Source organism: Mesoplodon bidens (assembly GCF_964165515.1).
Source record: "Mesoplodon bidens genome assembly, chromosome: 17".
Classification (NCBI taxonomy): domain Eukaryota; kingdom Metazoa; phylum Chordata; class Mammalia; order Artiodactyla; family Ziphiidae; genus Mesoplodon; species Mesoplodon bidens.
The window spans coordinates 15,942,177-15,957,457 of NC_138174.1; the positions used below are offsets into that span (position 1 = coordinate 15,942,177).

General features: G+C 47.2%; 1 protein-coding gene across 1 annotated transcript in view; it reads right to left on the bottom strand.

The window, feature by feature from the left end:
- Window positions 1-745: 745 nt before the first annotated feature.
- The window catches only part of WDFY2 (WD repeat and FYVE domain containing 2), a 170,586-nt gene continuing 156,050 nt past the window's right edge, over window positions 746-15,281 (bottom strand). The window contains exons 9-12 of the mRNA XM_081214880.1: window positions 12,404-12,505; window positions 11,422-11,552; window positions 8,265-8,373; window positions 746-7,229 (exon numbers count right to left, since the gene is read on the bottom strand). Coding sequence (XP_081071006.1) covers window positions 7,200-7,229; window positions 8,265-8,373; window positions 11,422-11,552; window positions 12,404-12,505 — 372 coding nt within the window. The 3' untranslated portion in view covers window positions 746-7,199. The remainder of the gene's footprint in view (window positions 7,230-8,264; window positions 8,374-11,421; window positions 11,553-12,403; window positions 12,506-15,281) is intronic.

Genomic DNA, 15,281 nt, shown 5'->3' on the forward strand with positions numbered 1-15,281 from the left:
CAATTACGCACCTGGCATTCCGGTGCTACTGTTTGGTAAAACTTCTAAGCTATTTGCATTTTACGTCTTAGTGACGCTGGGGAAAGTTGTAACAAAATCAGTGAACAGATTTAGGACAGCTCCGTACACGTTTTGGATGTTCTGGATGTTCACGGCGAAATAAACGTAATGCATCACCCACAGCGCAGGAGAACCCAGGTGGGCACTGCTCAGCCAGTCCCACGGTGCGGGGCCTTCAGAGAGAGGTGCCTGAGGTGCTCAGGTCCAGGCTGTCAGCTGAGGAGCCCCTAGGAAGGGGCTTTCTGGTTGGTCCGCCTGGAAGATCAGTGAGCAGCGGCCCCCCGGGCATGAATCTCTCCTTTCCTGAAGGAGGACACTGGGGGCTGCCGCGGTGCTGGGTGTGGGTGGGGCCGGGCAGGCACAGGCCGGCTGGATGGAGGAGGGTCAACCCGGCCGCCCCTCCCACCAGCCCTTTGACAGTGTGCAAGTCATCGACTTCCCACTTCTTATCTGTAAAATGGGCCTCATGAGTTTTTACGAAGGCTTTTCCTGGCTGTATTTTCCCTGAGTCCTCTCTCCTTCATTTGGAAAGTTTATCAGTCACAGGTAAAGCAGCCTTGTGTGAAAGATAAAGAAAATAAAAAGGTCTGCTCAGTCAGCCATGGTGAACGCCAACGCAGGGCTGCTGGAGTGCGTGTGTGTCACGTGGCACAGCTCGACAACAAGGACAGGACCAAGGTGCAGGAAGGTTTCCACAGAGATTTATTTTAAACCGTGGCGGTAGCTTGCACTGAGTCTTTGACATTGGTCATGGCTACACATTCATTTCGGTTAGCGGGAAGCACAGTGGGAAAGTGAGCAGAGTTCAGAAACGTTCACGACATTCAGCAGCATTTGAATGGAGAACTGGACACAGACATTTAACACCGTGGGAAATCCCTGCTCATTCCCACCTAATCACATTCAGGAAGTCAATGTCAAGACTGCTTGGTCTGGTTGGGGGAATCTAGTGGCAGAGGGCGTGGCAATGCCAGCAGGGTTCGGCTAGAACCACATTTGAGAAATCTCTTCCAGCTTTGGGCTTATTACATTTTCAGCCTGACCCCTTGGAGAATCTCATTTCAAAAAGAAAGAAAAAGACATCCATAAAGCAACACGCCCGCTGCAGCCAGGTTCCGACGTGGCTGTAGACTGGCGGGCGTGCAGGGTGGAAGTGTCCGTGTCCCCTGTTGTGGAGACAGTGGCGGGCAGGCACGAGTGTGGGGCTAGCACCTTCCCGGATGTCCAGTTAGTAACAGTTTTTGGACTTTTCATATAAAGATTTTCTTCTGCAAAATGACAGTACATTTGAAAAAAAAAGCAGATGGCATAAAACACAAATATGTAAGTATACAGTGGTTACCAGCGACACAAGTATTTTGGTCCATACTTCATATGCTACTAACATAAGGCAGCCATCCATTTAAATGAAAGAAAAAGTGGGTATAAGTGAAATACTTTTTTCAAACCATTTCTCCTTTTTGTGTTACAGTTTACCCTCTCATGCTTCCCAGAGAACCAAGGGGGATAAAAAGGAGAAAGGATCCTAAATACCAAAGTCACATTCTAAATCTAACCTTTAAGCCGACCTGCAATTCCCTTTCTCTCCCAAGAAAATCAGATACACTTTTGTACACTCACGAAGGTGAACATTTTGAGGTATTTGTTTTTAATGAGATGGTACTATATGATTGACTTGCACCTTCACCATCTTTTTCAAACCTCCTGGGCTCTAGATGGGAAAATACAGGAAGCAGTTTACTTGATGTGACACAAGACAAAGGCAGTGGGATATGCTCCCATTTACCTGAGTGAAGTCAGCCACGTGCAGGCGGGTCACTGGTAAGGGTTAGGTCAGTCTAGTAATAACAGTCATGGAATCATAGGATCACGAATTGGAAGGGATCTTAAGAACAATCATTGAATTCAACTTCTACTCAAGGCTTTTAATCTCCTTTCCACATCTATTCCACTATAAATAGACAAGGGGCTACGTACTGTCTGTTCAAAAATTCCCTGGCAAAAGAAACACAGAAGAGGAATCCCATTCCAGTGTTGGACAGATCTAATTTTACACCCTGCTTTCTTGTGTTTGGCCTAAACAGGCTTCTTGGTGGAAAGGATAATGTTTAAAGGCAAAATTACAAACTAAAAACATGGATGATCCTGAATTAAGTTACGGACATATGATACTTGGGCACTGAAGGATAAAGGCAAGTGGATGGAATACAGGTATCAGTACTAGGAAGTACCAAGGCCCGCGGTGGGGGTGCCCCTGTGGGGACGCCGGGATGCCCCTGCTCGGTAGAGTCGGGTCTCCAGGGCGGTGGCTGCCTGAGCCCTTTTACTGTCGCCGAATTGAGAAAAACATTGCCTTCCGCTCGGCGAGTGCCACTGCGATGAGGATTTACCACATTGTACTGAAATGACCATTACTTGCAAGAACGATTCAAGGCCAGAGGGAAATGAGGGCAGCAGTGGCCTGCTTGCTCACGGGAAGGCCATGTGGGTGCAGTGCCACTGCTGTCCAGAACAACCTCCTCCACAGGTCAAGGCCTGTCCTTTTTCAAAGGGGAGGTCCTGAGCCTGGGCCCCTGCGTTATAGCAGAATCAGTAATGCCATAAGCTCGTCCAGGCCAAGTCTGTGCAAGCAGTGGTCTCCAGCCCCACCTCACAGCCTCCAGTGAGGGGCTGTGCCCCCAACAAAGTTCAAAAATTAGTTACCAGGGGTCATTTTAGGATAATAACTCCAGGTATTTGCAAAGAAAAAGAAACTTTGATACCAGCTTCAGCTGCAGGGAAACTTGACTCTCTGGGAAGAGGCGCATGGCGAACCGCGTGCTGCCTCTCTCTGTGGCCACGAGCATCTGCGTCTCATGGTGACAAGAGCTCAGGCTCCAGGACTGCAGCTGTGCACTTGATGTTCTCTGGCAGCTCCAAACCTCCTGTGGGCCCCGAGCACCAGGCTGATGCAGGCCCTGGGCCTTTGTTTATGCTGCTCCCACAGCCTGGGCTCACAACAACTCATCCTTTAACTCTCAGCTCAGAAGCCCTTTCCTCTGCAAGGTCCCCTGGCTCCACCCATGCAGGTAGGAGCACCTGCGCAGCTCCTGGGACAGGACCCCACAGCCCTCTGTCACTGGATTTACCACCTGGAACTGAAATGATCCCATCTAGGCCACAGAATGGACCTCATGACCCCGGGCCTGGTTCAAAGCCTGGAGTGTGGTGGACACTCAACAAAAGGGTTGGACTGGGTGAGAATTGGAGTCTCGAGGGTCATCCAGATCCCTCAGTGCTCAAGATGGATTTAATCTCTGTTTCCCAGTCATGTCGCTAGATAGGCACTTGCACATCCAGAAAAACATAACTTTGTTTTAAAGGAGAGGAAAAAAAGAATGTTTTTGGCAAAATGCTTTCCTTCACTTTAAAACATAAATCTTAGTGGACAAGGTCACTTACATACAATTAAACTACTATGAAAAGCCCAAACCAAAGGAATGTCATTTAATGGATAGTTATGTCCAGTAACTTTGATAACATAGTTTAGATCTAGTCCCTTGCTTAAAAGGCAAAATTCAGGCGTTAAAAACTGATTAATGTTAAGAAAAAAATAAATTCTGCTTTTGAAAAAATGAATCTTAAAACAGGAAAAGAAAGGCAATGTTCCATAAGAAGGTCAGTGAAGAGACTGGCTCAGGGCCAGCCCACACACAGAGGGTGAGGTGCGCTTTCAGTGCCCCTGGATTTCCACTTAAACTTTGCAGCTGGGGTGGTCTGTGGGGAAGAGTGTAGGAAGGAGTTTATGCTGATGGAGACCTGCAGGAACCACCTCACTGCACATACCCATCCGCTTGGAACCACGGGGCTGGGGCCAAAGGCTGTGCCTACAATGAGAGGAACAGACCCGGTTCCCGAGAGCTCCCTGCCTCGAGGCTGGAAGTCATTGCCACCCCCCCCCCCACGCCATCCAGTTAATGTTCTAAAACAACTGTTCCTCGAAAACTGTTCTTTCGGGTTTCCCTTGTTGATACCTCAGCGATCTCTAACTGCCTGGTGTGACTGTAGTGTTTTGTGCTTGGAACATTCTAGATGTCTGAAGATCCCTTCCAGTTTTGTGATTTTATGATTCTTTGAATAATTCAAACAATCCAATAAGAAATACATCATGGTTGATTGACCTCAGATAAAAAGACACATGACTCCAAGTACTTAATCTAAAACCACTTGTGCTACTGTGGAGACAACCCAGGCAGTTAAAGGTTCCAGTAACATCATTTCTTTGGAGAAACTGAGAGCATGTGATCGGTTCTATCCTACCCAATAAAGGACAGCCACGTGCATGGTATGTGCGGGTTTGCCACTTTCCCAGCATAATCCTGTTAGGCATTACTTGCCAGAGCTTCTGTATGTTGAAGTAACAGAGCAAAAAATATATATAAAGTGCAATTCCAGTGGGGTAAAACAAGAACTATGAGAGTTAACCCAGACAGGAGAAAAGCCAAGTGCTGGCACCAGCTTCCACTCCTAATGAATGAAGCCTCTATTCCATAAAAATGCTTGGAAGGCACCCCGACACCAACACATATCTACAAGTTACAAAAATGGTGGAGATAATACTCAAGAATTCACAGTATTATAAACACACACAGTTGGCGTGCTAAGCGCTTCTCACCAAGTTCAAGCACCTACACAGATGAGGAGAAAGGAAAAGGCAGGGCAACGGATACCTTGACATATCTGTGGTTACTGACCGCAACTCTCGTCACCAACGAGGTGTCCAGTGGTTTCAACCTCTGAGTGGCCCTGTGGGCTGGGGTACAGACAGGCTGGGAGGGAGGGAGATGGCTGGACTGAAGTGCAGGGTCACAGACCAGAGGGACCACGGTGTCACACGTGGTCCAAAGGAGACAATCAGCTTTCCCAGTGGGGTCTGAGCTCATCGAGCCCCAACTCAGATCCACGTCGGGTGTGCTGCATGCCCAATCCACCGTCTCCCTACCGCCGTGCCTGCCTCTCTATACACAGGCCGGGCTCCAGAGTTCAGGAAGGGAAAACACAGCGATTCTTCCCTACAACTCATTTCCAACACACAGTCCTTTATTACGTACAACTTAGTTAAGTGGCTCCAGGTTCTAGGAGTAAACTGCAGAATAGATAATTGAGTATTTTAAATTCCCTTTTTAAAGCTCTCTCACAGAGCAGTCATGCAGAAGAGACTCAGGTTAGTTATAACGGCTTTGACTGAGGGCAAGCGAGGATTGTGCGGAAGCGGCAGGTAAGTGATAAGTGGTAATTGCTGTGTGTGTGTGTGTGTGTGTGTGTGTACACAACCTTACAGTACGGTCACATGGGCCCGTCTGCCCTGATGTCCCAGGTCATGGCTGTCACGTACCATGGCTGCATGAGGCACACCCACTGTCCTGCTTCCCAAAGCTGCAGCAGCAGAATCATCTCGAGGAAGCCCGTCCCCCGGAAGCACGCTTGGTCAGTGTTGGGGGAGGGATAATCCAAGTACGGCTGGGAGGCCTTCTCCCAGTTAGAAAGAAAATTAATGATCACGAGGGGGAAAAATTACTTTCAGGAAAAGAGGAAAAAAAATAGGGAGGACTTCAACTACTACCCCCCCCAAATTGTCAGATCAAAAGAGGACAAGATCCTGTGGAGTTAGGGCTCGGACAGGGAAGGGCAAGTAATTGGCCTGTTGAACTGCGAGGCTTTGTTTAACCTGATGAACCCCAAGGACCCGGGGATCCCCCAGCGCTCCTGACAGGTGAGGACTGAACGAGGTGGCACTTGTGTAAAGTGCTTCGAACGGGGCGAGCACACAGCTCATGCCTGCTGCTAATTTCAATTCTAGTTTTACAAACGAAAATAAGATTTTAAAAAAGAACTTCAATATCCCAAGTTGAGTCACTACACACAAGAATATCTCAATTTATCAAGTTTGACTGGATTCCCTTAAAATTAGAGTTTAGATTCATTTCCTAAAGCCTCCCCCTGCCCCTCGTTTTTTTTTTTTTTTTTTTTACATTCCCAACTGGAACACAGCATGAACTGTAGGATTCAGTACCTTTTATGTCTCAGGTCACACAATTTTAGTATGAAAGTGTGCAAAGTGTTCTGATAAAATACATGAAGATAAAAATCTTTAAATATCTCGTTTTGAAAGAAGAAAATACAGACGGTGAGGAATAAAGCAGGATACAACCTCGCAGCAAGGAACATGTTCAGGTTCAGAGGTGACATCACAGAACAACACATTTTAAAGACACTATTCTTGAAGGACACAGGGTTTTGTTGTTTTTAATATGAAGAGCGACGGAGAGCTGTGTCAATAAAACTAAAACCTAAAAGGCTCAGAAAGTTCCAGCTGAATTAGAAATGATCCAGGCACTGAGGGTTGAAGGTCTGAGTTATGATAATCTACTTTGTGGCTGGGAGTGGCTTTCTCACATTTGTTTTTAATGTGGGAAAGACAGAGAAAAACTGAGGCAGAAACACAAGGTCATTTCCACTCCATGAGAACATGTATGACCTAGGTATCACAAACAGATCACTCTTCAGGTGATTCAAGAGTCAGCGTGGAAATCCACACGAATGGTTTTCCAGGTCTCTCGATGGGAGGGAATTTCTACGAAAGCAGAAACACTGCAAATAAACCGTGAATACGTACACTCTGGGGAACAGCAGATGAAGCTGAGGGTGGATACACAGAGAAGAAAAAGATGCCGACCACGAGATATGTGTCCAAGTGAAGGAAACACGTTAACTATAACTACCGAAAATACCCTGAACAGTTATACACGCCTCATTTCTCCGACACACAAAGCAACAACTAAAACGAAGTGGTGAGAAATATAAAACTGAAAACACCCCACACTGAGTCTGCAGTATACTCAAAACAAGGTAGCACAGCCAGACTGTATAAACAACTTGTTAAAAAAATAGCCTCTTTTACATCGTATGAACAAGTTGCAAGAGTTCCCTCGCAAGAGCTCACCGACCGCTCACCGCCGTGTGTGCGGGTCACATGCAAGCTCAGCTCAGCTCTTCAGCTTCTCTCCCACCACTCACGCATCTGCTTTACAGCTCCAGTCATGATTTAGGTTAGAACAACCGTTTCTTGAGTAAATACTATCTGGTGCCTGGAAGAGGCATCAAGACACAACCGGGGTCATATCCCACAACTGTAAAAAGAAGAAGATCTCTGATGAACTACCATTCAACTGTGTTGAGCATCCACAGTCCTTATAACTGAATTCAAGTGTATTTTTTAACAAGGAACTAAGTACTACACGAACATCATTTATAAGTCTATTAAACGGTATTTGTCCATCAAAAAGTTCAACGTAACCCTCAAAAACAGGACAATGGCAGCTGGAAATTTTAATCCGGCTGATGGAGAATAAAGGCAGATTAGATTCATTCAAGGGGGAAGGGAAGTAACATATGAGGCAACAAATGGGTCAAGATGTGCTGTGTCCTTTCTATATCTTATCTCATCTTCCAAACAGTTCTACGAGATGTCTCATTTTCAAAAATAAGGGACCGAGGCTCCCAGAATTTACTTTAAACGTGCTCGAAGTCACAGAGGTCTGGTGGCTTCCAAAGGGGGTCATTCCAACCGCCCCATCCGGCTGCGGCCTCCAAGAAGGGACCAGAACGGGCCCAGGAAGTAGGGCTCAGTGAACGAGGCAAACCTGAGCCTCTGGGTGCCTCAGAGAATGACACAGGTGTGGCCCCTTCAGTCCTGTGCCTCTGCTGTGTCACAAGATCCATGTGGCCTAGCGCAGTCCTCAGGCCCTGGAGGACTGCTCCCGGATTAATTGATCTCACTGGGAAAAGATCTTGTTTATTACGTGTTGGCTCATTCAGTGCTCAGCTCAAACCCCCTCCTGAAGCCATCTCCAGCAGCACCACCTCTGTCTCCCGAACTCGTCCAGTAATTTTTGTCCATTTTACTCTTTTGGCTGCTAAACATGGGACCTATTATTAACTGTCTTTTTAAGAGTATGTCCCCAGTGCACTAGATGTTCCTTTCAGGCCTGAGCCATGTCTTATTTTGGTGTGTACAGCCAGTGACTGTTCACGGCATGTAGCAGGTCCTCAAAAATGCTCATTGCCAAGGGTAAGCTTTGGAGCAGACCTCATGTGGTCTTGGGGCTCCTGTATATTTACACAGGGCCAAAGACGGAAAGCTCCTAAGACAAGACAGCACCTACCTTAATAACCTTGTCAGTTCCCGAAGTCAGTAACCATCCTCTGGTGGCATCAAAATGCACATGCACGATGTTATGTTTACTGTCATGGAAGGTCGCCGTGGGTGCACGTCTGGAGGGAGCAAAGAAAGTTTCCAAGAGTAAAAGGCAGTAGTATATAAAGGAAGAAGATCTAGAGTGACAGTAAGCTCGAATTTTTAGCCAAATGGCTAAAGTGACTTCACTGTTAGAAATGCTCCTGGGACTTCCCTGGTGGCGCAGTGCTTAAGAATCCTCCTGCCAACACAGGGGACACGGGTTCGAGCCCTGATCCGGGAAGATCCCACATGCTGCAGAGCAACTAAGCCCGTGAGCCACAACTACTGAGCCTGTGCTCTAGAGCCCGTGCACCACAACTACTGAAGCCTGTGCACCTAAAGCCTGTGCTCCACAACAAGATAAGCCACAGCAATAAGAAGCCTGCTCACCGCAACTAGAGAAAGCCCACACACAGCAACGAAGACTCAATGCAGCCAAAAATAAATAAATTAATACAAAAAAATGGGGTTTCCCTGGTGGCGCAGTGGTTGAGAGTCCGCCTGCCGATGCAGGGGACACGGGTTCATGCCCCGGACCGGGAAGATCCCACATGCCGCGGAGTGGCTGGGCCCGTGAGCCATGGCCGCTGAGCCTGCGCGTCCAGGGCCTGTGCTCCGCGGCAGGAGAGGCCACAACAGTGAGAGGCCCGCGTACCGCAAAAAATAAAAAATTAAAAAAAATTTTTTTAAAGAAAAAAGCTACTTTTATTCCCTGGTGACATGTTATGATTTTTTTTTTTTTTTTGCGGTACGCGGGCCTCTCACTGCTGTGGCCTCTCCCGTTGCGGAGCACAGGCTCCGGACGCGCAGGCTCAGCGGCCGTGGCTCACGGGCCCAGCCGCTCCGCGGCATGTGGGATCTTCCCAGACCGGGGCACGAATCCTCGTCCCCTGCATCGGCAGGCGGACTCTCAACCACTGCGCCACCAGGGAAGCCCATGTTATGATTTTTTAAAAAAGGGTAAAAGGATTCTTATACTCTCCAAAATGGTCAAAAGATGATGAAGATTCTAAACGTCCTTTTGGAGATTTTGTTGCTCTGATTGAGTCTGTGAGGCTCTCTACCTGTGCTGTAAACAAATCTTTAAAATGACTCACAGTGCTTTTGCTAAGTTTGATCTCAGAAGGACTTGCTGGTAAAATAGTCTACCTTTGTCTATTGCATTTAAAAAAAAAAAAAAAAAAAAAAAAGCACACTTGTTAAAATGCCCAAGACTGTCATTCTCATCTAAGGGCTCTTCATTCTTTCTCCTTTTTTCCCTGGTATAACTGCAGACCTGGTTTTTCTGTGGCATTCTGATGCTTTGACAAGTAAAACAATATATAAACAAACACTGTTATTTGCTTTTTATTTTTTTTATCAGTGTATTTTTTTAGTAAGAAGGCTGGTCAACTGCCTAGGTACTCTAGAGGCAATGCAAATGCTCCCACGGAGAAGAAAGCAGAAGAAACAGTGATGTGGGAAAGGGGACAGGGACGTGGAGCAGGAGACTGCAGTTTTCTAATCATGTTTCACGTTGCGCCTCCTCGGCAATGGGCTCCCTGAAGATGGCTGTTAATTGCTCAATCTGGAGAACAGATCTTCAGTATCCTAAAACTGATCACTTAAAAATATTTAGAATTAAAGAATTAGGTTTAATTTGTGGTCACTGAGACTCTCTGGGTCTGTGTCTTTAACGAAGAATTAAACTAGAAGATCCCGTCTCTTGCAGCCCTCTAATTTAATGAGAACTCATTAATTTCACCACATATGATGAGCAGAACATAACCAGTGAACATAAACGCTTACTTATGCAAGGGCACCTTACTTAATATTTGCTATGACTAAGTAAGAATGAAAAAAGCACATACATTAACATTAGGGTTATCTGTAAGAGAATGCTTTGTTTTGTTAATTTGCCAAGAATTTCCTTTAAATGCTGACCTCCTCTGATGCATTTTAAATATGTTTCTATTTACATGCAGCTTTTAAGACACCCATCTAGTACGTAAAATGATTTTACTCCCTACAGGTGTGGGGGTGGGTGGAGGTGGGAGAATTGGGCAATAAGTTCCCTATGAGATCCTGCTGTAATTCACTAAAAGGGAAACTTGGTGAAGAGCATTCTGTTTACATCTGTTTTACAACAGCTGACATGAAAAAGACGACATGGGAGGAATTCCCTGGCGGTCCAGTGGTTAGGACTCCGAGCTTCCGTGACAGGGGGCACGGGTGCAATCCCTGGTGGAGGAACTAAGATCCCGCATGTCGTGCGGTGTGGCCAAAAAAACCAACCAACCAAACAAAAGGAACATAGGTTAAAAAAATAAAAAGACGGGCTTCCCTGGTGGCGCAGTGGTTGAGAGTCCGCCTGCCAATGCAGGGGACACGGGTTCGTGCCCTGGTCCAGGAAGATCCCACATGGCACGGAGCGGCTGGGCCTGTGAGCCATGGCCGCTGAGCCTGCGCGTCCGGAGCCTGTGCTCCGCAACGGGAGAGGCCGCAGCAGTGAGAGGCCCGTGTACCCCCGCAAAAATAAATTAATTCAAAAAAAATAAAAAGACAACACGGATCTGTCCCACCCTCCCTGCCACCCCCCAACAAAGCACAGCGGCACAGTAACCTCAGGTCCTGGGTTATTGGGCGAGACCGACCAGCAAGACTCAGCAGCTGGGCAACTGGTGTTACTGGCCTCTTAGGAGAAGTGGCTTAACTCTTCCTGGAAAACAAAAGCTCTGGAGCCTGTGGGCTGATTTGGTTCTATGATACCGGCTTGAGCTAGAAAGTAAACCCAGGGCTCCTGCACTGCTGGGCAATTCTCAAGAAAATGAGCAGACAGACAGTTTGCTACAAGAACATTTCAAGGCACCCCCCACCCGGGATTGACGAGAGCACAGAGGTGATTTCTCAGAGTGCGCTCCCTCCTCCTGCCCACAAGAGAACATGCTCTCTCGGTGGAAAGGAGAGCTCTGCCCACCTGCCGCGGTCTGTATTAGAAACCAGCAGGACTACGGCACTATCAGTCATGGCTGCGGCGCTGGGCGAAGCTCTTAGATCCCGCTCCCTCCTTAACCTCGACAGTTCTGCGGACCGCTGGGACTTACTCCTCATCGGTGATGGCCTCGTGGCAGCTGTCACACACCCTCACTTCAAACTCGAAGCCCATCAGAGGGATGGAGGAGCGCTTGGAGCTGCACTTGCCGCAGACGGCCTTCCCGCACTTCCGGCAGTGGTGCTGGAGGGAGAGAAAACATGCTTCCTGCGGCTGCGCGCCTCGGCCTGGCCTGGTAGGCTCAGGTGTGACCCATAGCATCCAGGTGAGGATGCTAAACCAGAGTGTCCCGGGAAACTGAAGGAACACGCCAGGTGTTCCTCTTTTTGGACTGTTTATTCAGGATGAGGACTGTTTGGGAAGCACACGTGATCGTGCCACGGCCCCAGACCACCCCCTTTCCCCAGTCTCAGTCCTTTCCAATTATCACCGTATGAACTAGAGGACGCACCCAGCGGTCGGGTTATCTTAAAACTGGGTGTCCAGAAGTGTCACCTCCAGAGGTTTCGCTGCTGGGTGAATAAGAACTGGGGTGAAACCTGACTCAACCCACTGTCTACACTTTGGCTCAAGCTAGGCGACTGGCATCTGATTTCCTTGGGGCAGACCAAACCCAACCGTGGAATCAGATGGAAAATGCTGTATTATAAGTAGATATAAATAACTAAAACTAAGATGGAAGGAAGGAAAGTGAAATTAAGAAGAAATAAACAGCACTTATATAATTACATGGTTTGGTACCAATATAAGCTAAGCACGGCCCCTCTAATTTTAAGGTACATTTCACTAGATGCCACTAGAATTCTAAAGTCATATCCCTTAACTACTGGCAGCAAGTGACTACGGAAACCGAACGCAGCAGGAATGAGCTACAGGAGAGAAAGGGAATAAACTAGCGTGCGGTCACAAAGTGACTCCAGGGCAATGATTTACCCCCACCGCAGCTCTCGCCCAGGGGCGCTACTTCCTCCAAGATCACAAGGTAAAGTTATTTCTACACGATTACATTTTGAGGAAGCATCCATATCACCCACCTGTCTCAGGCCAATTTTCTTGCTGTCCCACATTTGCTTGAAGTTCCAGAAGAAAGGCTGATCGCACTTTTGGCAGGAATCACTGTCCAGCCATTCAGGGGTCTTGTCAAATAAAGCACACAACAGGGCACAGTGAGAAGCAGCCAAGACAGTGGAACCAATGTCACTGCCGAAACTTACATAATCAAGATGTGTTTCTAAGAAACAGAGGTGTGATTTCTCAATCATTTTGAAAATATTTCCTAAACGCCTAGGATGCGTCAGGTCCTGGGGATGTAGTGGTGAAGAAAAAGAACCTCTACCATCGTGGAGCTTGTAATTTATCAGGGAAGACTTAATATGAACATCTTATTAATAATAGTTATTATCTGAATCAGTGTAAGGATCAAAGGCCTGAGAAGGAGAAGCACAGAGTGCTGTGAGAGTGGGATGATCTGGGCTGGGGTTCAGGGCTTTGTCTCTGACAAATGATAACAAGCTGAGACCTGGGAATGCATGGCAGACCAGGCACAGTGGGCTGAGAGAGGGGCAGGATGGCTGGAGCGCATGGGTGTGTGTAAGCGGGGAGCAGGGGAGGGAAAAGTGGGGGTAAGGGGGGAGGGGGGAGTGGGCAGGGTATGAAGGGCTGAGGCTGGTGGGGATGCAGGGGCCACACCACAGGCAGCTATGCTGAGGATTTAGGACGTTATCTCATACTTCCCGACCATATGCAATTATATTTGCTCTGATTGTGTACAATTACATACACCTGCCTATTACACATGCACGCAGCTACCCGCTTTGGAGGGACAGAACCTGACCACAGCGGCGGGTTGTCAGGGAAGCTGCTGGTCCTCTGTCTTGGCAGGGCCCGGCAGGGTGTAAGGCTCCGCTCCTTGCCTCATGGGTCATGTAATAAATATCCTGGCTTTGTTCACTACACCCCAGCCCCATGGCGAGTACTCTGAACTATGTCAAACAGGTTTAAAGGATGTGTTAAGCTTAAAGCTATTCTTTATCAAATCTTTATAGATTCTGCATAGGGTGATGCGACATTTGCTTCTAGAGTTCCATGCTCTACTCTGTAAATTCATCCTCTGGCAGAGAGACTGGTCTCTTTCCATATATCACCTAACCCAAGGAATTGGGGAAAATACACCCAACCCCAGGGTTTCCCAAAAGTGAATTCCAGGGCACGCCAATTTGACTGACAGGACATTTACTGTAAAAGAGGCCTGAGATCAAACAAGCTTGAGAAATATGGTAAACAACAGCCTCCCCTCTACGGGCTTCACAACGGACAGCAGCACAGTAAAGGCTCAGGAAGGACTTTGTTGATGTAACCCTTTTCTGAGGAAGAGCTGTTATAGAACAGACTCAGGGACTTAGCCTATTCCCCTACGTTTAAGCAGAAATGAACCTAAAGCTACATATTTTCACAGAAAAAAAAAAAAAGAGTAAAAAGGGGACATTTTAAGAGCTCTAATTCTTAGTCTATTTATTTTATTAAAACGGAAGAAAAGAAGTAAGCCTTTCACTTACTTGGTAATTTTCATGCCTTAATTCGTTTAAAGACAGATTTAATAAAATAATCCAAAGTTTTTTAGCTGAAGACAACATTTTACCCCTAAAAGACTTACCTATGTTGTGATTTTTCAGTACACTTATGATGCAGGAAAATCAGGAAGATTTACAAAAAACGTACACACACACACACACACACACACACACACACACACACCCCGCTACACCTTTTACAAGGAAGCGTGCTGGTTTAGGACACATATGAAATACATAAGTGGGCGTCTATGAGGAGGGAACTGACGGTAGGGATCTGAAAAGGGGGGAACGTCAGCGTGTGTAGTACGATTCCAGTTTTTTGTCCAAAAAAAATCTGACATGTACCTGCAGAGAAAAATGTAAGGAGGGATGTTTGCCAACGTGTGAAGGGCCGTATTTCTGGGTGGTGCTATCGTGAATAACTGACATTCTCTTTGTTAACGAGTACTCAGTCTAACTTTTCTACAAAGAACCTGTATTATATATACTTAAAAAAATAATAAAATTGTGAGAAATGGCGTTTCATTAACTGTACAAACACACGTACAACCTATGGGATGTCTGCCTGATCTGTGTTCAGCCACCTGAGGTCTCCCCCCGCCGGCCCACCCCTCGGCTGCCATCCCCTGCTCTCTGCCTCTGCGTGCGACCACCTTGCCCGCTCTTTGCTCTTGGTGCTTCTTGTTCTGGTCAGAGTGCACTCAGGCCCGTCAAACTCTTCGCTGAGAATATCAGCCGATGATGACAGTCCTCCACCCGGATGCTCTAACTCACACCAGCTGTGACTGAATGATTTCTACCATTGAATAGTTCTCTGAATTTTTCTCCCCCATGTCTTTTCTTCCAGAAAGGCCACCTGCCCTTCAGGGCAGGGACAGTTTCCTTACACCTCAGGCCTCCTGAGCTGAGCGCTGCATGGCACTTGCCATGCCTAGGAAGCAGCTCCACAGATACACCTCAGGGGATGTATGTTTGCAAAATGGGACATGTGCAAAAAGTGGATGGAACCACCACTGCTCATTTAGAGCTTTAAATCGCTCAAGAAGATTCAAGATAGTCAACAAGTACTGAGCGCCCATATATTTTCATGTCAAAAGGCATAACTGAAGCAAGATGGCTCAGAGGACTGCCCACCAACCACCTGGTTCCGTCTCTGGAACACCGCATCGTTATCCTTCTTTGGGCCTCTGTCTATCAGGGAGGGAGGCTGTGTGCACAGAGGGAAAAGAGCCCAGCGGTTCCCCTTCCCAAGTCTGGTCAGTCAGGCCTGGGAAGAAGCCAGGACACACCAGGTGTGACTGTCTGTCACCCAAAGCAGGCCACCATGCAGAATAACGAG